The sequence below is a fragment of the Suncus etruscus genome, chromosome 14, assembly GCF_024139225.1.
Source record: "Suncus etruscus isolate mSunEtr1 chromosome 14, mSunEtr1.pri.cur, whole genome shotgun sequence".
Taxonomy (NCBI): domain Eukaryota; kingdom Metazoa; phylum Chordata; class Mammalia; order Eulipotyphla; family Soricidae; genus Suncus; species Suncus etruscus.
The window spans coordinates 85,043,713-85,062,242 of NC_064861.1; the positions used below are offsets into that span (position 1 = coordinate 85,043,713).

Here is an 18,530-nt window from a genome sequence, read left to right on the forward strand (position 1 = left end):
GGGAAGATGATTCCCATTCGAGTGAGCTCATCTGCTTAGTTGTCTTCTTTTAAGAACCTTAGGCCATTGGGGGGGTGGGGGGGTGGGGTTGGGTCACACCCGGCAGCGCTCAGGGGTTCCTCCAGACTGCGCTCTGAAATCGCTCCTGGCAGGCTCAAGGGGGGACCCTATGGGATGCCGGGATTGGAACCACCGTCCGCCTGCATGCAAGGCGAATGCCTACCCTGGGCCATTTTATTTCCTTTTCCTGGGTCACTTCATTCTCACTGCACGCAACTGCAGGAGAGGACACAGGACGGAAAGAGCGACAGGCCGTGTCGGTCGGCACATCCCTCCGTGCTTAGCTAGCTCGCCCTTTTCCCAAGGTCGCTCTGCTGCATTTCTTTCCGTTATAAAAACGCACTCATGCCAATGACTTGCTGACTTGCGAATTTGCATCCATTTCCCCTTCTCACCCCCTCCCGCCCCCCCCCACCCCGTTCTCGCCCTGCCGGAGGAGAGAGGTCAGAGCTGCCCGGGGGTAAACGACGTCATCGGCCTGTCACTTCCCCGACCCCGCTACGTGGTCCGCGCGGCGTTCTCCTCCGTCCTGGGCCGCGGGGTGGGGCGGGGCCGGACATGTAAATGAGCCCGTCGTATTTGCATACACCCGCCTCTCGCCCGAGAGGGCGGGGCGGTGGGTGGGGCCCCGCCCACTTCCGCTTCTCCGAGGCGGCCGTAGGAAACCCACTCGCCCCGCCCCGCCCCGCCCGGAGCGATACGGCGGCCGCGCACGCGCACTGGGCCGCCCTCCCTCCCTCCCTCCGGCCCGGGCGCGGTCACGTGCCGGCCGGGGAGGGCGCGGCGGGGGCGGGGCGGGGCGCGCGGCGGGGGCGGGGCATGGCGCGCTGCGCGGCGCTGGGCGGCTGGCACAAACGGCGGCGCCGGGGCCGGAGGAAAAAGCTGGGTGAGCCCGGGGGGCTCCGGCTCCGGGGGCGCGAGGGGAAGGGAAGGGGCAAGCACGCGACGCGGGGTGGAGCCGGGCGGGCTAGCCCGGCCGGAGCTTGGGGGCTTGGGGAGCAAGGGCGGGAGGGAGTGCAGGCTCTCGGGGGCTGGGGGAGGGGAGCGGGGGGCCCCGCAATCCCCTAGGCCCGGCTCGGCTGCACCCCGAAGCAGCGATCCCGGGGTCCCCCTCTTCCCCGCCGTCGCAAGTTGTGCGTGTGTGTGTGTGTGTGTTGGGGGAGGCGCGTTTCCCCTTCTGCGGCCCAGCCTGGAGCGGCCTGCAGCTCCCCTGGCCCCCCTTCCGCCCATCTGTCCGCCTGGGACCCCGCTTCCGGCCGGCTGGAAGTCGGGGACCCCCTCCCCAGCCGACTTCCTCCCGCTAGGCCCCGGCCTCGCCCCCACCCCACCCCGCCCTGCCGCCCCGCTCGCGCTTTGGGGCGGGGGGCGCGGCGCCTCTCCCGCTCTCTTGTGCCTTTTTTTTTTCTTCATTTCTTCCTTCTCTCGCCCCCCTTCCCTTCCCTGTGCTCCCCCGTTCCCTTTGTCTCCCGAGCGCCCCAGTTTCCTGTCTTGAGGACCCCGCACTTTTTTTGATTTCCCCCTCCCGGCCGTCTCTCTCCGGAATCCTCAGCACCGAGGTTCCGCCCGCCCTGTTTGTGTCTGGCTCCTCGCTGCGCCCCCACGACCCCCCCATTTCCCTGCCCACAGCTCGCCTCGCCCCCGGCCGTCCCGGCCGTCCACCCTTCTGTCTGCCAGGCCCAGGATGCTCTGGAGTCTCCCCCAAGTCCCATCAGCTCTATTTTGGGGGGATCTGGAACCTCTTTCCCCCAAGTCAGTGTTTTTTTTTTTTTTTTTTTCCTCCCCAAATTCCTCTGCTCATTTCCCCACCCACTGGACCTCAGGATTTGGGGAGACTGGAGTCTTGTCTTCTCACCCCTTGCCCCCTACACCGCCTCCTCCCCATGCCATGCGTAGCCTCGAGTTCGAGTTCTCACGTTCGTTTTTTTCTTCTCTCCCTTTCTCTCTTTGCAGCCACCCTCTCGGGCCCTTTTCCCAGCCCGTAGGGCCCACAGAGGACTCGGGGACCTGCGAGCACCCCCCAAGGCCCGAGAAGAGCCTCCGCCACCGCCACCTGCCCTGCGCCTGGCCCCGCTGCCCCGCGGCCTTCGGCCGAACCCAGTGGAGGAGGCGCGGGCGGAGGAGGGTGGCACCATGGGCCCGGGCCGTGCCCTCCATGCCCGGGGGATGAAGACACCGCTGCCATGGACAGCCCTTGCCAGCCGCAGCCGCCCTTGAGCCAGGCCCAGCCGCAGCTGCCCGCTCCGGCCTCATCGGAGCCTAAGGACACCGGTCGGGCCAGGATGGGGGTGGAGAGTTTCTTGCCCTGTCCCCTGTACCACCACCACCCGGGGGCCTCCAGTGAGGCCCCGGGGAGCGGGGCACCCCGCTCCGCAGCAGTAGGAGGAGCAGCAGCAGCAGCAGCAGCAGCGGCCAAGGCCAGCCCTCTGCGCGAGGGCTTCTGCGGCCAGGACGGCGAGCTGTGGGCGCTGCAGAGCGAGGGGGCCGCGGCCCTGGTGACCAAGGGGTGCCAGCGCCTGGCGGCCCAGGGGGCCCGGCCCGAGGCCCCCAAGCGCAAGTGGGCAGAGGACGGGGGGGACGCCCCGGCCCCCAGCAAGCGGCCGTGGGGTCGGCAGGAGAACCAGGAGGAGGAGGAAGAGCCGGAGGAGGAGGAGGAGGAGGAAGGCGAGGCACAGGCCGAGGGGGCGGCGGGCGGCCGGGCCAGCAGCAGCAGTGGCGACGGCGGTGGCAGCGTGGAGGCCGGCGCTGGGCGGCAGGAGGCGGCGGCGGGGGCGGCCTCGGCCTCGGCCTCGGCCCCGGCCACGGAGCGCCTGGCCCTGGACTACATCGTGCCCTGCATGCGCTTCTACGGCATCTGCGTCAAGGACAGCTTCCTGGGGGCGGCGCTGGGCGTGCGCGTGCTGGCCGAGGTGGAGGCCCTGCGGCGGGGCGGCCGCCTGCGCGACGGGCAGCTGGTGAGCCAGCGCGCCATCCCGCCGCGCAGCATCCGCGGCGACCAGATCGCCTGGGTGGAAGGCCACGAGCCGGGCTGCCGCAGCATCGGCGCCCTCATGGCTCACGTGGACGCCCTCATCCGCCATTGCACCGGCCGCCTGGGCGCCTACGTCATCAACGGGCGCACCAAGGTGAGGCTTGGCCCCGGGATGGGTTGGCGGTGCGCCTGGGCGGGGCTGCCATGATGGCTCTACGTCATCAGCGCCCGCCCAGGTGAGTCTTGGCCGTCGCAGCACGTGGTGAAAGGGCTGCGGCCAGCTGGTGTCCTGCGCATGCGCTAGCTGGGAGGGTGGGGGGAACCCGCGCCAATGTTTTTACGCAGGCGCATCGGGAGTCCTCTGGTGCGCAGAGTGGACTGAGTGGAGTCTTGGGCCCAGTGGCCCTTGGCCTGTCCGCCATGTTGTCAAGCGCTTGCTTGGGTTCTGCGCATGCGCCAGCTGTGCTTGGCGTGTGTAGCCCACCAATGGTTTCACGCAGGCGCATTGGGAGCCCGCCTTGCTGCGCATGTGCGGGCTGGACTGGGTGGGGTCTTGGGCCCAGTGGCCCTTGGCCTGTGCGCCATGTTCTCAAGAGCTTGGTTGGTGGGTTGCCATAGTGTGGCTTGAGTTTCCCCTGGATTCTCCCAAAGAGTCTTAAGAGGAACCAGCCCTTGATGGGGGTGGTGATGTTCCCGTACTTGTCACTGATTCCTCCCTGGGTTCCAGAATGAGAATGGGCTCTAGTTATTGGTAGCCGTCTTGCTCTGGGCCACACCCAGAGGCTCTTAGGGCATACTCCTAGGTCTGCACTCAAGAATCGCTCCTGAAGGACCCTATGGGGTGACCCGGGTTCTTTTTCATGCAAGTTACAAACTTCCTACCCCGTTGGTCCTGGACTTCTCCTTTCCGCTGGCCTTGTGGAGTCAGTCCATCCTTTCCCCAGTCTCTGTCCCAGGCTGGAGAACCCCAGGAAGCAGAGGGGGCTGTGCTGCATCCCTGGACTGACTGGGCTTCTGCCCTGGGCGCCGTACTTGTGGTGTCTGCGTCAGGACAGCTTCCTGGTGCCAGCGGGACTGAGCGCCTCTCCCCTCTGTCCTGCCCCTTCATCCTGCTCTCTCTCCTGTCTGACCCTTGACCCTCAGTCTTGGTGTCTCTTGGTCCAGTCTTGTGGTTCTAGAGGTGGAGTTCGGGAACCGCGCCTTTCTGGTAACCTGCTGAGCAGAGCACTGCAGACCCACTTTTAGGAACAGTGGAGGTAGGGGGCTGCAGAAGTGCGGGGCATCTGCGATGTGCATGTTGGTCCCTGGGTTTGATCACCTAGTGCTATGCCTCCATAACGACTTAAAGAGGTCTGCTGTCCCTAGGGTCTCGAAGGTCAGCACCAGGGCGCCCCAACTTAATGCCTGATGGTCTGGAGGCTGTGCTCTTAGGATTCCTGCTTCCCTGCTGGTTCTTCCTGCAGAGGTCACAGCAGCTGAGTGACCCGAGAGGACTCCCATGCATCTCATCAGCTCCAGGCCCAAACTGCACGGATGTGGGGATGTAGGTGGTGGTGGTTAGTTAGGGGTGCAGATCCTCCCTTGGCTGAATTTGGGCTGCTGGATCTGCTTAGCCCTAGGTAACCCCTGCTAGGTGCTAGCCAGTGGGGCTGGGCTTTGCTAGTAAGGAGGAGTCCTGAGCTGGCAGGCTCTGACCACACGGGGCTGGGCTGTAGGTGGGGTCCACTTCCCCTGGCCTCCAGGACACTCTGTGGGCCCCCCACTCGCCCCACCCCCAAGGCCTGGCGGCTGGTTTTCCCTTGAAGAGCTGTGTAGAAGGCGGGGCCTGCACTGGCCTGGGGCCCAGCTGACTAGGAGTGTGAATGGTGAATGGTGGGGGGTGAGGGATGATGATGGGCTTCTGGCAGGGCTGTCACGGTGTCACAGATAGCCTTTAACTCGAAAGTCTCCTGGCTCCCATCCCAGCCGGCCTTTCCCTGCAGGGAGGCCAAGGATCCCATTTCCTTGTCTCTGCTGCTGTTCCCTGAGCCAGGCTCCTCGTGGGGCAGGAAGTGGGTTCCATCCCCCTCAGGTGGAAGGACCGTTTGTAGAGCCTGCCCCTTTATAGAGGGGTCCCTGCCTGGGTGTGTTCACCTGCTTCTCCCACCGGGCACGATCTCTGGATCTCTCAGGAGCCAGGCATGCCTCCATACTCAACAAATGAGCCGCTGGCCCCAAATATTGGACCTTCAGGGGTGGGCATGGCGACCTGGGCCCTCAGGAAGCTGACCTCAGCAGGTACAAAGGCATGTTGGGGGCCTATCTGGAGACTGGGACCAGGAGTTTGGGAGGGGGGCGTGTTCTCAGGCTGCCATGAGGGTGGTAGAGTATTAGAGCTGGAGTGGGATTGGGGTTCCCCCCCAGGGCTCGGGTTCTCCCAGGGGGTGGCCTCCATTGTCAGTGCCTACCAGCTGCTCGGAGAGATTCCCCCACGCTGTCACTCACTCTTGGGGGTAGCTGTGTTCTATGCAGAGCAGCTGCTGAGATTATTAGTCGTGAATGAATGTGGGTTTGGGGGGAGATGATGGTTGTGGTGCAAGTCTCCTGTGGCAGCAGCTGTCCCTGAGGAGTGTTCTCTGGAGGGAAGTGCCCAGGAAGCAGCATTCACAGAGTCTAGTGGGGTTAGAAGACAGGTTCTGCTTGGGGGCCACACCTATTGGTGCTCAGGGTTCATTCCTGTTAGGGCTTGGGGACCTTTGTGCTATCATTTTGGCCTGTGCTGTGGCCAGTGACTTGTCAGGTCCCTGACCTCTCACCTCACACCCTCTGGGGGAACTTGGCACATCTTGTGGTTGGCCAGAAGCTGCCAGGTCCTAGGCTGGCTGCCCCTGGGACATACGGCAGCTTAGCCAGACCTGGGTTGCACTACGGGGGTCAGGGCCTCTGAGCAGCATTCTCAGGACCAGCACTGCTGCTGAGATCTGAGGCCTTGGGATCCTGTGTTGTAGGGGACCCCGAGACTCTGGCACCTCATTCCAGAGAGATGTCAGGCTCTGCCAACGGTAGAATTACATAGTTGAGATTCTTTGCACTTAGTTCAATTCAGCTTGCTCTCTTATTTATTTATTTATTTATTTATTTATTTATTTATTTATGATTTGGGAAAATATCCAGTAGTGTTTAGGGCTTACTCTTGGCTCTACACTCGGGTCATTTCTAGCAGGCTCGGGGGGATCCTATGGGATCCTGGAGGTCAAGTCCTGGTCGGCTGTATGCAAGGCAAGAGCGCTACCTGCTTTATTATCTCTCCAACCCCTGGAAATTCTTTTAGTTGAAAATTACTTTTTGTTTTTGTTTTTGTTTTTTTGGGCCACACCCGGCAGTGCTCAGGGGTTACTCCTGGCTGTCTGCTCAGAAATAGCTCCTGGCAGGCACTGGGGACCATATGGGACACCGGGATTCGAACCAACCACCTTTGGTCCTGGATCGGCTGCTTGCAAGGCAAACGCCGCTGTGCTATCTCTCCGGGCCCTGAAAATTACTTTTTGGCATTTTTTTGTTTGGGAGCCAAACCTGGCTGTGCTCAGGGAGACTCCTGGCTCTGTGCACAGGATCACTCTTGGTGAGGCTCATGAAACCCTAAAGGGTACGGGGGATTGAACTCTGGTAGCTGTGCACAAGCATTTACTATCTCTGACTCTCAAATGATTGGAAATATTTTTAAATTAACCTTTTTTGGCAGGAGGGCAACTCCTGGCTTGGTGCTGAGGGAACCAGGCAGTGCCCGGGCAATCCTGGCACATGCAGAATGTGTGCTCAGACCATGGGCTTTAGTGGGGAACCAAGTGATTTAAGGCCACAGTTTCCAACATGGCTATAGCTCAGAATTCTCAGTGGTGCCTTCAAAAATTCCTGACTGTGAGGGGCCGGAGAGATAGCATGGAGGTAGAGTGTTTGCCTTGCATGCAGAAGGGCAGGGGTTTGAATCCCAACATCTCATATGGTCCCCCAAGCCTGCCAGGAGCGATTTCTGAGTGTAGAACCAGGAGTAAACCCAGAGCGATGCTGGGTGTGACCGAAAAAGAAAAACAAAAACAAAACAAAACAAAAAATTCCTGACTATGGGGCCGGAGAGATAGCATAGCGGTAGGACATTTGCCTCGCAAGCAGCCAACCCAGAACCAATGGAGGTTCGACTCTCAACATCTCATATAGTCCCCTGTGCCTGCCAGGAGCAATTTCTGAGCACAGAGCCAGGAATATCTCCTGAACACTGCCGGGTGTGGCCCACTCCCACCCCAAATCCTGACTGGGGATCAGAGCTATAAGACAGGTTAGGGCTTTTTTCCTTGGTGCAGCTGACCCTGGCTTGATCTACAGGACCACGAGGTCCCTTCAAGCATCACTGGTGCAGCCCTGGAGGCCTCCAGCACTACTGGGGTGACCTTAGGAAAGGCACCCCAACACCCTTGCATTCAATCACTGCTCTGGTAGTCTGGAGGTGACTCCTGGCCTCATCCAAGCACTGTTTAGAGGCATCTTCTCCCCACAAAGGAAAATATGTCAAGAGTTGAGGACAGAGAGATGTTCAGTATCTTGGGTTTAGTCACGTGGTTCAAACCCCCCCCCCAACTGGAAACCCAAAGGGTTATGACATACCTCCTCCAAAATGCCAAACTCTACCAACAGTCAAGTGCTGGTTGTATTTATTTTGGTTTTGAAGCCACACCCAGCAGTTCTTAGGGCTTTTACTTCTGGCTCTGTGCTCAGGGATTACTTCTGACAGGGCTTGGGGGACTATCTGGGGTGCTGGGATGGAACCTGGGTTGGTCAGGTGCGAGCAAGTGTTCTCTCCACTGTACTATTACTCCGGCCCCAAATTCCAAGTCTTAGCACCCTTGTGGTGGGCTTGGTTCCTGGGTTCGCAGATTCCCTGCTGCAGGAGACCCTTTAGATCTACTTTAATAACTGAAATATCAGGGAATTGGGCTACTTGGAACCATGAGACCCTGAACCGTGTGTCTGGGCACCAGAGTCTGCGGTGTTGACTTGGCAGGCCCTGGAACTGTAGTTTCTTGGATGGGCTTTGAAGAGGAGTAGAGCCCCACTGACCCCTTTCCCTCTCTCAGGCCATGGTGGCATGTTACCCCGGTAACGGGATGGGCTATGTGAGACATGTGGACAACCCTCATGGTGATGGCCGCTGCATCACCTGCATCTACTACCTGAACCAGAACTGGGATGTCAAGGTAAGTCACGGGTCATGGGGGCTGGGCATGCCCACTGTTATCTAGTTGCTGCCAGAAGAAGCTACTGGTGCTGCCTTCTTCCTCTTATTCCTGCCTATGACGGGGTGTGTCAAAGGGGGGTTTCTTCTAGGAAGGGGCACTTCTGTCCAGCAGCTTCCCAACATGGGAACAGTGCTGTCCTGAGCGTGGCCTTTTCCGGTCTTCAGTACCTTCTTGTCCCTCTCAGGATGTTGGACTTGGGTAGTGGTAAGGGAGTGGCTTGTGCCATCTGCACCCCCTGGTGGCCCCATCCACCTCACCCCCAGTCCCTTCCCACCCGCAGGTGCACGGCGGCCTCTTACAGATATTCCCCGAAGGCCGGCCCGTTGTGGCCAACATCGAGCCTCTCTTCGACCGGCTGCTCATCTTCTGGTCTGACCGGCGGAACCCCCATGAGGTGAAGCCTGCCTATGCCACCAGGTACGTGTGGCCCGTTCTCCTGAATATGTGCCTCAGTGCTCCTCGCTTGAGCCAGCCCAATGGTCAGGAGTGAGCACTATGGGTGGGTGGAGCTGGAGGGAGGCAGAACCGAGGGCACAGAAGGGTGGCTTGGGGTTGCGGAGGATTGTGGTGGCCCAGGTGGCTAAAGCTGGAAAGTGGTGACCTCTGGGCTGTTATCTCACCCTAGGTATGCCATCACCGTCTGGTATTTTGATGCCAAGGAGCGCGCAGCAGCCAAAGACAAGTACCAGCTAGGTAACCAGCCTCCCAAGCCCTGCCAGCTGTCCAGCCGCCCCTCATGTCCCTCCTAGTCCCTCTAGGTTATTGGGCCTCCCACCTGTCCCCCCATCTGAGCTTTCTCTGCCAGGTGACTCCCCTGTGCTCCCTATACATCCTTCTCTCTGCTCCCTGCTGCCTGTTCTTCTCCCGACTTCCCAGGACTTGTAGGCCTCTCTTTCCCTTCCTTGATAATGCCCTGTCCCCCTCTCCCCTACAGCCGCAGGACAGAAGGACGTTCAAGTGCCCGTCTCACAGCCCACCACGCCCACCTAGTGCCGGCCTGAGATCTGTGGACAGATGCTTGCCCGGGCCCATTGCTGCCCTGCTGGCTCCACCAGCCTCAGGGCCCTTGCCCTTGCCTGCCACTACTGCTGCTTCCTCCGAACTCTGCCTTTGTCCTGCCTGGCATGGAGGGCTCTAGGGGTCATGGAGGACCGGGATGGAGGAGGAAGGACAGGCTTCTGCTGGCCCAGGCTAGGACTGAGTGGGACAAGGGCCACCTACCGTTCAGAGAACTGGGGCCTGGGATCTGCCCTGCCATGCCCCTAGCAGGTGTGTGGAACTGGAAGGGGAGGCATTGATTGGCACTTCCCACCAGGATGCAGAAGGGGGGCTGGGACGAGTCATGGCCTCTTGCTGGCAGGGGCTTGTGGGGGGGTGGATCCCCGGCTCCCCCCCACTCCTCCAGCTTGGAATGTAAAGTGGCTCCCTATGCCCCTTGGCCATGGCACCTTTCGGACTGGGCCACCGCTGCTTATGGAGCCCGGAGGACCACGGTGTAAGTTCCGTCAGCCACGAAATAAAGGTTTACCTCAGCTGCAATTCTGGGCCTTTATTTACCCGAGAGGGCCTGAGAGGGCTGAGCTACTGGGCCTGACCTCAGCGCTCCAGCAGGCGGAGCTGGAAGTTGGGGGGCACATTGCCCAGGCCTGTGCACTGTGGGGTGAGATCGATGCCCGCCAGGCTCCCAACCGGACATAGGCGGAAGCGTTGCAGGATGGTGGTGAAGAAGAGGAAGATCTCGGAGCGGGCCAGGCCCGCACCCAGGCACATCCGCTTGCCTAGGGACATGGGTACAGGCAGGGAGCCTCAGGCACCTGGAGCCTGGCCAGGTGCCTCTTCACCCACCCACCCAGCCTCCCTACCCACCCATCGTGCCTCCCGCAGACCTGGGGCAAAGGGCATGAAGGCGTCTTTGCTCTGGAACCTCCCCTCGTCCAGGAAGTTGTTAGGGTTGAAACGCTCGGGGTCCTTGAACTGGCTGATGTCCCGGTGAGCAGATGCCAATAGAGGAATCACAAAGGTGCCCTGAGGAGGGAGTTCCCAGAGTTCTCCAAGTTGGGCTTGGTAAGGGGGCTTATTTTTTGGGCCATACTCAGAAGTTCTGGCTCTGTGCCTGGGAATTTCCCATGAGCACTCAGGAGAGTCTGGTGCTAGAGGTTGAGCTGGGCTTCCTGCACACACAGCTTGAGGCCCCTACAGTGCACAGGAATTAATCCTGGCGGGCTGAGGAGACCATATATGATGAGCTGGAACCCAGGTGGGCCATGTGCAAAGCAAAAACGCTATCTGCTGAACCTGCTTTGGCCTCAGACTCCAGTTTTTCAGTGAAGATATCCCAGGTCCAACACCACATAGTGTTGTGGATTCAGTGTATAGACTTGGCATTTTTTGTTTGTTTTGGGTCACACCTGGCAGTACTCAGGGGTTACTCCTGGCTCTGTGCTCAGAAATCGCTCCTGGCAGGCATGGGGGACCATATGGGATGCCGGGATTCGAACCACCACCCTTCTGGACACAAGGCAAACGCCTTACCTCGATGTTATCTCTCCAGCCCGATTTTTTTGTTTTGTTTTTTTGTTTTTGGGTCACACCCAGCAGACCCCAAGACTTGGTATTAGTATTCCAGCTTTTTGAATTAACTCCCCATTCCACCCCACCACCCTCATTTATGGACTTGAGGGGAGAGGATTGGAGGTACCACCTCACTCCCAGCCAATATGCTTCAGCCTTCAGCATGTGCACACACCCTATCTTGGTTAATAAATGGTCCCAGTCACCCCAGTGTCCAGAGCCCTGACTTGGTGGTCACCTTGGGCAGGGAGTAGCCTTGCAGGTGGGTGTCCCGAGTGACGGCCCGCGGCAGCCCCAGCGGCAGGACGCTGATGAACCGCTGGATTTCATGCAACACTGCGTTGGTGTAGGGCAGGTGCTGGCGGTCAGCCAGGCTTGGGGTGCGGGTCCGACCTACTACTTCATCCAGCTCGGCCTGCACCTTTCCTGGGACCCGTGGAGGGTGTAAGTGGGATTGGACACAGTACCCACACCTCCAGCTTTCCTCAAGCTCTACCCCCCTCACCCCAAGCTCTCCAGACCTGCCACCTCCGGGTGCTTGAGCAGAATGAGGAGACCATAACGCAGGGTGGTGCTCGTGGTCTCTGTGCCTCCGAAGAAAAGATTATGTGTCGTCATCACTAGGGTCTCCTCCAGAAAATGGGTGTCTGGATGGTCCTGCTCCTGTGTGGGAGTGGTGGGGGAAAAGGATACTGTGAAGTTGGGGCTCTGGGCACCAGGGGGAGAGTTGAGGGCTAGGGAGGGGTGTTGTACCTTGTCCATCTGGTCGAGAAAGCAGTCAATGAAATCCCGGGGCTCCCCTGACTGCCTTGTCTCCCGGTGTCGCTGGATTTGCTCAGAGATGAACCCCTGAAGCTCCGTGAAGTTTCGGAAGAGCTGGTGGTGGGGGCCAGGGAGCCAGTCCATCAGGGAGGGGAAAAGGTTATACATCTGGGGAGAAGGGAACGGTGTCTGTGGGACCTTGAACCTCAGGGCCTTGACTGCCCCCGTAGGGAATCTAGGACCAGGTTTTGCTGTGTACTCTACAACCTGCCCATTCTAATTCTCCTGGGTTGATAGTCCAAATATGTATAGTCCAAACATGGTCCAGATCAGATAAGGCGTTTGCCTTGCACTGGCCAACCTGAGTTCAATTCCCGGCATCCCATAGGATCCCATGAGCCTGCCAGGTATGATGACCCTGCGTGCTAGCGGATGTGGCCTCAAAATCAGACAAAAGTGTTGGCCATCCTGGTGTGAGAACTGCCCCTCACCTCTCCCCATCTGGAACTCATGATGTGGAAGTTATCAAGGAAGAGATCCAAGAGCCTCATGAACTCAGCGTCCTCGTAGCCGTAACGGTTCCCAAAGACCACGGAGCAGATAACGTTTGACACAGCATTATCTAGCAGCCGCCGGGGATCCAGCGGGGCTCCTGGCAGGGGGAACAGGGCGAGTCACAAAGCTCTGACAAGGTCCTCGGCTCTGTTCTTTATCTTCGTTGACTTCCTTCCACCCCAAGGCCTTCCCAGCGCTCTGTCTCAGCAATCTGCTCGCCACACCCGCACCCACAACCCTCCCAGCCCCGTCGCACCTTTGGTGGCCCGAAATTCTCCAAGCAGACAAGTCGCTTCCTCCAGGATGCGCTCCTCGATGCTCCGCCGGCCCAACCCGAACTCCCGGAGCGCTCCGATTGCAAAATTGCGCAACTTGTGCCAGCGTGGCCCGTTAGAACACACGATGCCTGGGGCCAGAGAGACAGCATGGAGGTATTGCATGCAGATAGCATGGAACCTTGCATGCAGAAAGACGGTGGTTCGAATCCCGGCATCCCATGGGGCCGGAGAGATAGCATGGAGGTAAGGCGTTTGCCTTTCATGCAGAAGGTCATCGGTTCGAATCCAGGCGTCCCATATGGTCCCCCATGCCTGCCAGGAGCAATTTCTGAGCATGGAGCCAGGAGTAACCCCTGAGCGCTGCTGGGTGTGACCCAAAAACCACACACACACACACACACACACACACACACACACACACACACACACACACACACACACACACACACACAAAAGAACACATGATGCCTGGGGTAGAGGGAGTGGGGAAGGGAGCTAGTTTGTGAGCTGAAAGCGCCCAGCAGTGGGGTCAGCTGCCTCGCCACACTTGTTTTATTTCATTTTATTTATTTTATTTTATTTTATTTTATTTTATTTTAGGGCCACACCCGGACTGTGCTCAGGGCTTCCTCCTGGCTCTGAGCTCTGGGGGATCATTTCCAGCAGGCTCGGGGGAGGGGGGGAGACACCATATAGAAACGCTGGCATCAAATGCATGCAAAAGCCAGCACCCCTACTCGCTGTTCTGTCTACTGCTCCGGCCTCATCACCAACCCCGCATTTTTTTTTTTTTTTTTTTTTGCTTTTTGGGCTACATCCAGTGACGCTCAGGGGTTCCTCCTGGCTCTACGCTCAGAAATCGCCCCTGGCAGGCTTGGGGAACCCTATGGGATGCCGGGATCCGAACCCCCGTCCTTCTGCATGCAAGGCAAACGCTTTACCTCCATGCTATCTCTCCGGCCCCTTGGCGCTTTTCTTTCTTTCTTTTTTTTTTTTTTTTTGGTTTTTGGGTCACACCCCGCGGTGCTCAGGGGATACTCCTGGCTCCACGCTCAGAAATCGCTCCTGGCATGCTCAGGGGACCATATGGGACGCCGGGATTCGAACCAATGATCTTCTGCATGAAAGGCAAACGCCTTACCTCCATGCCATCTCTCCGGCCCCCCCTTGGCGCTTTTCAAAAATCAAACAAACAAACAAAAAACCTGCTACCGCGCTGCGCGTTTCCATTGGCTGCACGAGACTGTAGCCCCGCCCACCCTCCCGGCTTCGTGCTCTCATTGGACCGCGGCTCCACTAGGCCCCGCCCCCGGGCCTCGCTCACCGTTCCCGCGCGTGAAGCGTTCGAAGACGGGCATCGCCCCGCGGCCGGAGAAGGTGTCCGCTTGCAGCACCAGCGCGTCCCGCAGCGCCGCGTAGCCGCACAGCACCACGGCGGGCCGCGGGCCCAGCCACACCGTGAACACCGGGCCCCAGCGGGCGGAGAGCTACGGGAGTGGGGGGTCAGGGGTGGGTCCCCAGCTTCCAGCCCCGAACCCTCGGCCCATGCCACCTGTCTTCTACTCCTTCGGACCCAGGAGGCCCGGCCCCCAGCTTTCTCTTACTTAGCATCTACAAGTCCAAGTTCCCTGTGCTCTTAAGATGCAGAGGTCTGGGGCCACCCAGAGTGATGATAGCATAGCGGGTAGGGTATTTGCCTTGCACACAGCCGACCTGGACGGACCCGGGTTCGATTCCCGGCATCCTATACGGTCCCCAGAGCCTGTCAGGAGTAATTTTTTTTTTTTTTTTTTTTTTTTTTTTTTTTTTTTTTGGTTTTTGGGCCACAGCCGTTTGACGCTCAGGGGTTACTCCTGGCAATGTGCTCAGAAATCGCCCCTGGCTTGGGGGGACCACATGGGACGCCGGGGGATCGAACCGTGGTCCGTTCCTTGGCTAGCGCTTGTAAGGCAGACCTTACCTCCAGCGCCACCTTCCCGGCCCCAGGAGTAATTTTTTGAGTACAGAATCAGGAGGAACCCCTGAGCACCGCCGGGTGTGGCCCCAAAACCAAAGACAAACAAAAAAGGAAACAAACAGAAAAGCCTCCCAAAACTAGAGGTCTGGGGGTCCGGAGCAATAAGGGCAGGGCATATGCCTTGCACGCTGCCTACTTGGATTCAATCCCTGGTACCCCAGCATGCCATATGGTCCCCGAGAGCCTGCCAGGAGGAATTTCTGAGTGCAAAGCCAGGAGTAACCTGATATGCCCCCCCCCCAAAAAAAAAAAAAAGAGAAAAAGAGGGACTGGAGCGATAGCACAGCAGTAGAGCGTTTGCCTTGCACACAGCTGACCTGGGACGGACCCAGGTTCGATCCCTGGCATCCTAGGTGGTCTCCTGAGCCTGCCAGAGCGATTTCTGAGCGCAGAGTCAGGAGAAACCCCTGAGCACTGTCGAGTGTGGCCCCCAAACAAAAGCAAACAGACATACAAAAGAACCAGAGGTCTTGAACCAGGCACCCCCTGCTCCCCTTTTACCCCAGGAATCTTGTCCTTGTGGAATCCTGTCCCTGTGGGTGCCCATTACTCTCACCCATGGGAACTGAACACCCCACTTTCTCATCTCGGTTTATCCCCTACTCCCATAAGTCTGGCTCCTCATATGCTGCTGCACAGCCAGCCACCCTCACTCCCAGTCTCCTTCCTTCCCGGACTCCACATTCCGGAGCACTCCCTACATCCCAACCCTCAGCTCTGGCCTCATGCAGAGAACCCGGAGCCGGTTGGACCTCCAGTGGCACCTTACCAAATCCACAATTTTGGGGCCAGAGAGATAGCACAGCGGCAAGGCATCCCACATGGTCCCCCATGCCTGCCAAGAGCGACTTTTGGGCGCAGAGTCAGGAGGAACCTGACTGAGCGCCGCTGGGTGTGACCCAAAAGCCAAAACCAAAAAAAATACCCAAAAAACCCAAATCCACAAATTTGTCTCCCACCCTCACCCCGTAGGGTCCCACTACCTCCATGAGCGCCCGATCCATGCGCCCAGACTCCAGCTGCAGCAAGTTCCCGAGCAGCGGGAGCGGCTTGGGCCCGGGGGGTAGGCCCCCTGGTACCCCCCGACCGTGCCTCGCTAGTGCCAGCAGCAGCAGTAGCAGCAGCACCAACAGTATGGTTGCGATGCCCGTGATCATGGTGTCCTTGGTTTCCGACGTCTGGGCCCCTTCGACTCTATTTCATTCTGCTTGGGGTCATGGGAGGAGCACGGGGAGACGCGCAGTGGGAGGGGTGCTCGGTCGGCGCCTTCCCTGCCCCAGGTGTCTGCTCCACCCAGGCTTTGGCTCTGCAACGCGAGGCTCCCTTTGGCCCTGGGGGAGCCTGCACCAGCCTGCACAGTTTGGCAACCAGAGTCTTTCTTTCGCATCTCCATAGTTAACAGATTCACCTTTCTGGGCTCTTCTTTGGACTCTTTGGACCCACTTTATTCTGCTTGTAGGGGGGCATTTATGAAGCCTCTGCACCCTCTTCTAGCTCCCAAACAGGTGTACCCCTAGTTTCTTTGAGCCCAGCATTTCCTAGCCTCTCCTTACAACCCCCAACCCCCGACTCTCCCTGATTTATTTTTTGGAGGAGGGCTGCTCCAACGATGCTCAAGGGTTACTCCTGGCTCTGCACTCAGGAATCACTCCTGGCCGTGCTCCAGGAACGTTATGGGGTCCTGGGGATAGAACTCAGGTCAGCAGCGTGCAAAGCAAGTGTCCCACACCCTCTGTACTCCACACTCCCTAAATGTTGGCTGCCCTTTTCTCTGCATTCTTATGCTTTGCCCTGAACTCCTTACCCACAGATCCTCACTCTTTGACCACCCAGATATTCCCTCAGCCTAATATTCTCCAAACTCCTCGCCTGAGTACCCCCAGTGAAATCTGGGGTGTGGACTGAAAGGGTTGGAGTGGGGGTGTGGGCAAGGGAGGACTTGGAGCAGAAGATTCCAGATGCTGTGCACCCTCTGACTCACCCCACACCTTGCTTAAAGCAGGGAACTAGGGGGTAGATTGGGTAGTGGGGATCAGAGTTGCGTTTGTCCTTTGTATCTTTTGGTGCCCCGACTTTATTTTGCCTCCCTCCCACTCTGTGTTTCTGTTCCTTTCAGGACCTCTCATTTCTCCTCCCCCTAGTGCCTAATCTTTAACTTTACTCCTAGAGTCGGGCCCGGAGAGATAGCACAGCGGCGTTTGCCTTGCAAGCAACCGATCCAGGACCAAAGGTGGTTGGTTCAAATCCCGGTCCCCCATGCCTGCCAGCAGCTATTTCTGAGCAGACAGCCAGGAGTAACCCCTGAGCACCACCGGGTGTGGCCCCCAAAAAACCAAAAACCAAAAGAGAGAGAGAGAGAGAAAGAGAGAGAGAGAGAGAGAGAGAGAGAGAGAGAGAGAGAGAGAGAGAGAGAGAGAGAGAGAGAGAGAGAGAGAGAGAGAGAGAGAGAGAGTCAAGTTTAGTTTGAATGTTTCCCAGGGAAACTGGCATTCCCCCCAAAAGCAAAAGTTCCTGGGTAGGGTACCTCTGAAAGGGCTCAGCCTTAAAGCAATAGAATTGGTACCTTGAAAGTGAAGAAAAAGGAGCCAGAAGACAGCAGATAGGATAGAGCTTTTGCCTTGCACATAGCTGACCCAGGTTCAATTCCCTGTTTTCTCATATTGGTCCCCCAAGTCTGCCACAAATGTTTTCTGTGTGTAGAGCCAGTAGTAGCACCTGAGCTCCTTCAGGTGTAGCCCCAAAACAAAACAGAAAAGTGAAGAGGGTCTGGAGCAATAGATCATACAATGGGTAGGGTATTTGCCTTGCATATCTCCAACCTGGTTTTAATCTCAACACCCCACATGGTCTCCCTGTGCACTGCCAGGTATGGCCCCCAAACAAACAAAAAATAAAATAAAATAAAAGAAAGAAATACATTATTCTGTACTAATTACTGAGTTTGAATAGGAATATTTGTAACTATTAAAAGATGAAAATGAGTGCTAGCATAGTGTTTGTCTTGCATGTGGCTGACCCAGGACGGACTTGGATTTGATCCCTGAAATCCCATATGGTTCCCCAAGCCTGCCAGGAGTGATTTTTGAGCGCAGAGCCAGGAATAACTCCTGAGTGCCACCAGGTGTGATCCAAAAACCAAAACCAAAACCAAACCAAACCAAAACAAAACAAAAAAGATGAAAATGAAGGAATTCATGGGTTTTGGTAAATTGGAGTGAATATGGCAGCATTAAACTTAAAGTTGATGTGTGTTGAAGGAATGCACGATCCTTTTCATTCCAAGTTTCTTTTTTTCCCTTTGGGTAACATCCAGTGATGTTCAGGGGTTACTCGTAGCTCTGCATTCAGAGACCATATGAGATGTCAGAGATTAATCCCAAATTGGCTGTATGCAAGCAAGCACTCTACCCACTTTACTATGGTTCTGCCCCCCCCTTTTTTTCTTTTGCATTAATACCTAGTGGTGTTCAGGCTCCTGGCTCTTGTCAGGGATCATTCCTGCTAGAGCTTGGAGAACCCTATTGGGTGCTGGTGATAGAACCTGGGTCAGCCATGTGCAAGGTAAGAGTCCTGCCCACTGTACTATCTCTCTGGCCCTCCTTTCAACTTTTGTGTTTCTTCCTCAAACTATTTCTGTTCTTTTTGCTGAATATTTGTTACCACCTTTTCCTGTCTTGTCTTATTATTTGCGGGGAAGGTGAGCATACTTGGTGGTGCTCAGGGGAACATGTAGATATGGGAATCAAACCCAGGCCTCCCACTTGCAAGACACATTTTCTGGTCCTTTGAGCAATTTCCCAGCCTCGAAGCCTCAGCTCAACCTTTCCCACTTTCTGATTTCCTTCTTTTTCTCCAATCTGTCTCCATTCATCTTGTTTGCCTGTGCTTTAGGCTCTCTCTCTTGCCTTCTCTCTGGGCAACTATCTATCCTTTTTTTTTTTTTTTTTTTTTTTGTTGTGCTTTGGGACCACACATAACAACGCACAGGGCTTACTTCTGGCTCTGCACTCAGAAATCATTCCTGGTAGTGTTCGGGGGACTCTAGGGGA

General features: G+C 57.5%; 2 protein-coding genes across 2 annotated transcripts; one reads left to right on the top strand and one right to left on the bottom strand.

The window, feature by feature from the left end:
• The first annotated feature begins 874 nt into the window (after window positions 1–874).
• On the top strand, window positions 875–9,837 carry EGLN2 (egl-9 family hypoxia inducible factor 2). Its single transcript, XM_049787189.1, has 6 exons — window positions 875–946; window positions 2,011–3,182; window positions 8,137–8,256; window positions 8,579–8,715; window positions 8,924–8,991; window positions 9,233–9,837. Exons 2-6 carry the CDS (start codon window positions 2,241–2,243, stop codon window positions 9,286–9,288), a joined length of 1,323 nt encoding a protein of 440 aa, XP_049643146.1. The 5' UTR covers window positions 875–946; window positions 2,011–2,240; the 3' UTR covers window positions 9,289–9,837.
• A 57-nt stretch (window positions 9,838–9,894) lies between these two features.
• On the bottom strand, window positions 9,895–15,638 carry LOC126028141 (cytochrome P450 2F2-like). Its single transcript, XM_049787190.1, has 9 exons — window positions 15,465–15,638; window positions 13,789–13,951; window positions 12,443–12,592; window positions 12,123–12,283; window positions 11,623–11,799; window positions 11,391–11,532; window positions 11,108–11,295; window positions 10,185–10,323; window positions 9,895–10,076 (listed from the first exon to the last, which is right to left on the bottom strand). The coding sequence occupies exons 1-9, from the start codon at window positions 15,636–15,638 to the stop codon at window positions 9,895–9,897; spliced, it is 1,476 nt and encodes a 491-aa protein (XP_049643147.1).
• Between the last annotated feature and the right edge of the window lie 2,892 nt (window positions 15,639–18,530).

What these genes read in the sequence shown, in the direction of transcription:
- EGLN2 (XM_049787189.1), top strand. Translation starts at nt 2,241, where the DNA reads ATGGACAGCCCTTGCCAGCCGCAGCCGCCCTTGAGCCAGGCCCAGCCG. An exon ending in TCATCAACGGGCGCACCAAG is followed by an intron (nt 3,183 to 8,136) that starts GTGAGGCTTGGC and finishes TCCCTCTCTCAG; the next exon opens with GCCATGGTGGCATGTTACCC. An exon ending in CAAAGACAAGTACCAGCTAG is followed by an intron (nt 8,992 to 9,232) that starts GTAACCAGCCTC and finishes TCTCCCCTACAG; the next exon opens with CCGCAGGACAGAAGGACGTT.
- LOC126028141 (XM_049787190.1), bottom strand. Translation starts at nt 15,638, where the DNA reads ATGATCACGGGCATCGCAACCATACTGTTGGTGCTGCTGCTACTGCTG. An exon ending in TGGATCGGGCGCTCATGGAG is followed by an intron (nt 13,952 to 15,464) that starts GTAGTGGGACCC and finishes CCACTCCCGTAG; the next exon opens with CTCTCCGCCCGCTGGGGCCC. An exon ending in AAGGCTACTCCCTGCCCAAG is followed by an intron (nt 10,324 to 11,107) that starts GTGACCACCAAG and finishes CTCCCTCCTCAG; the next exon opens with GGCACCTTTGTGATTCCTCT.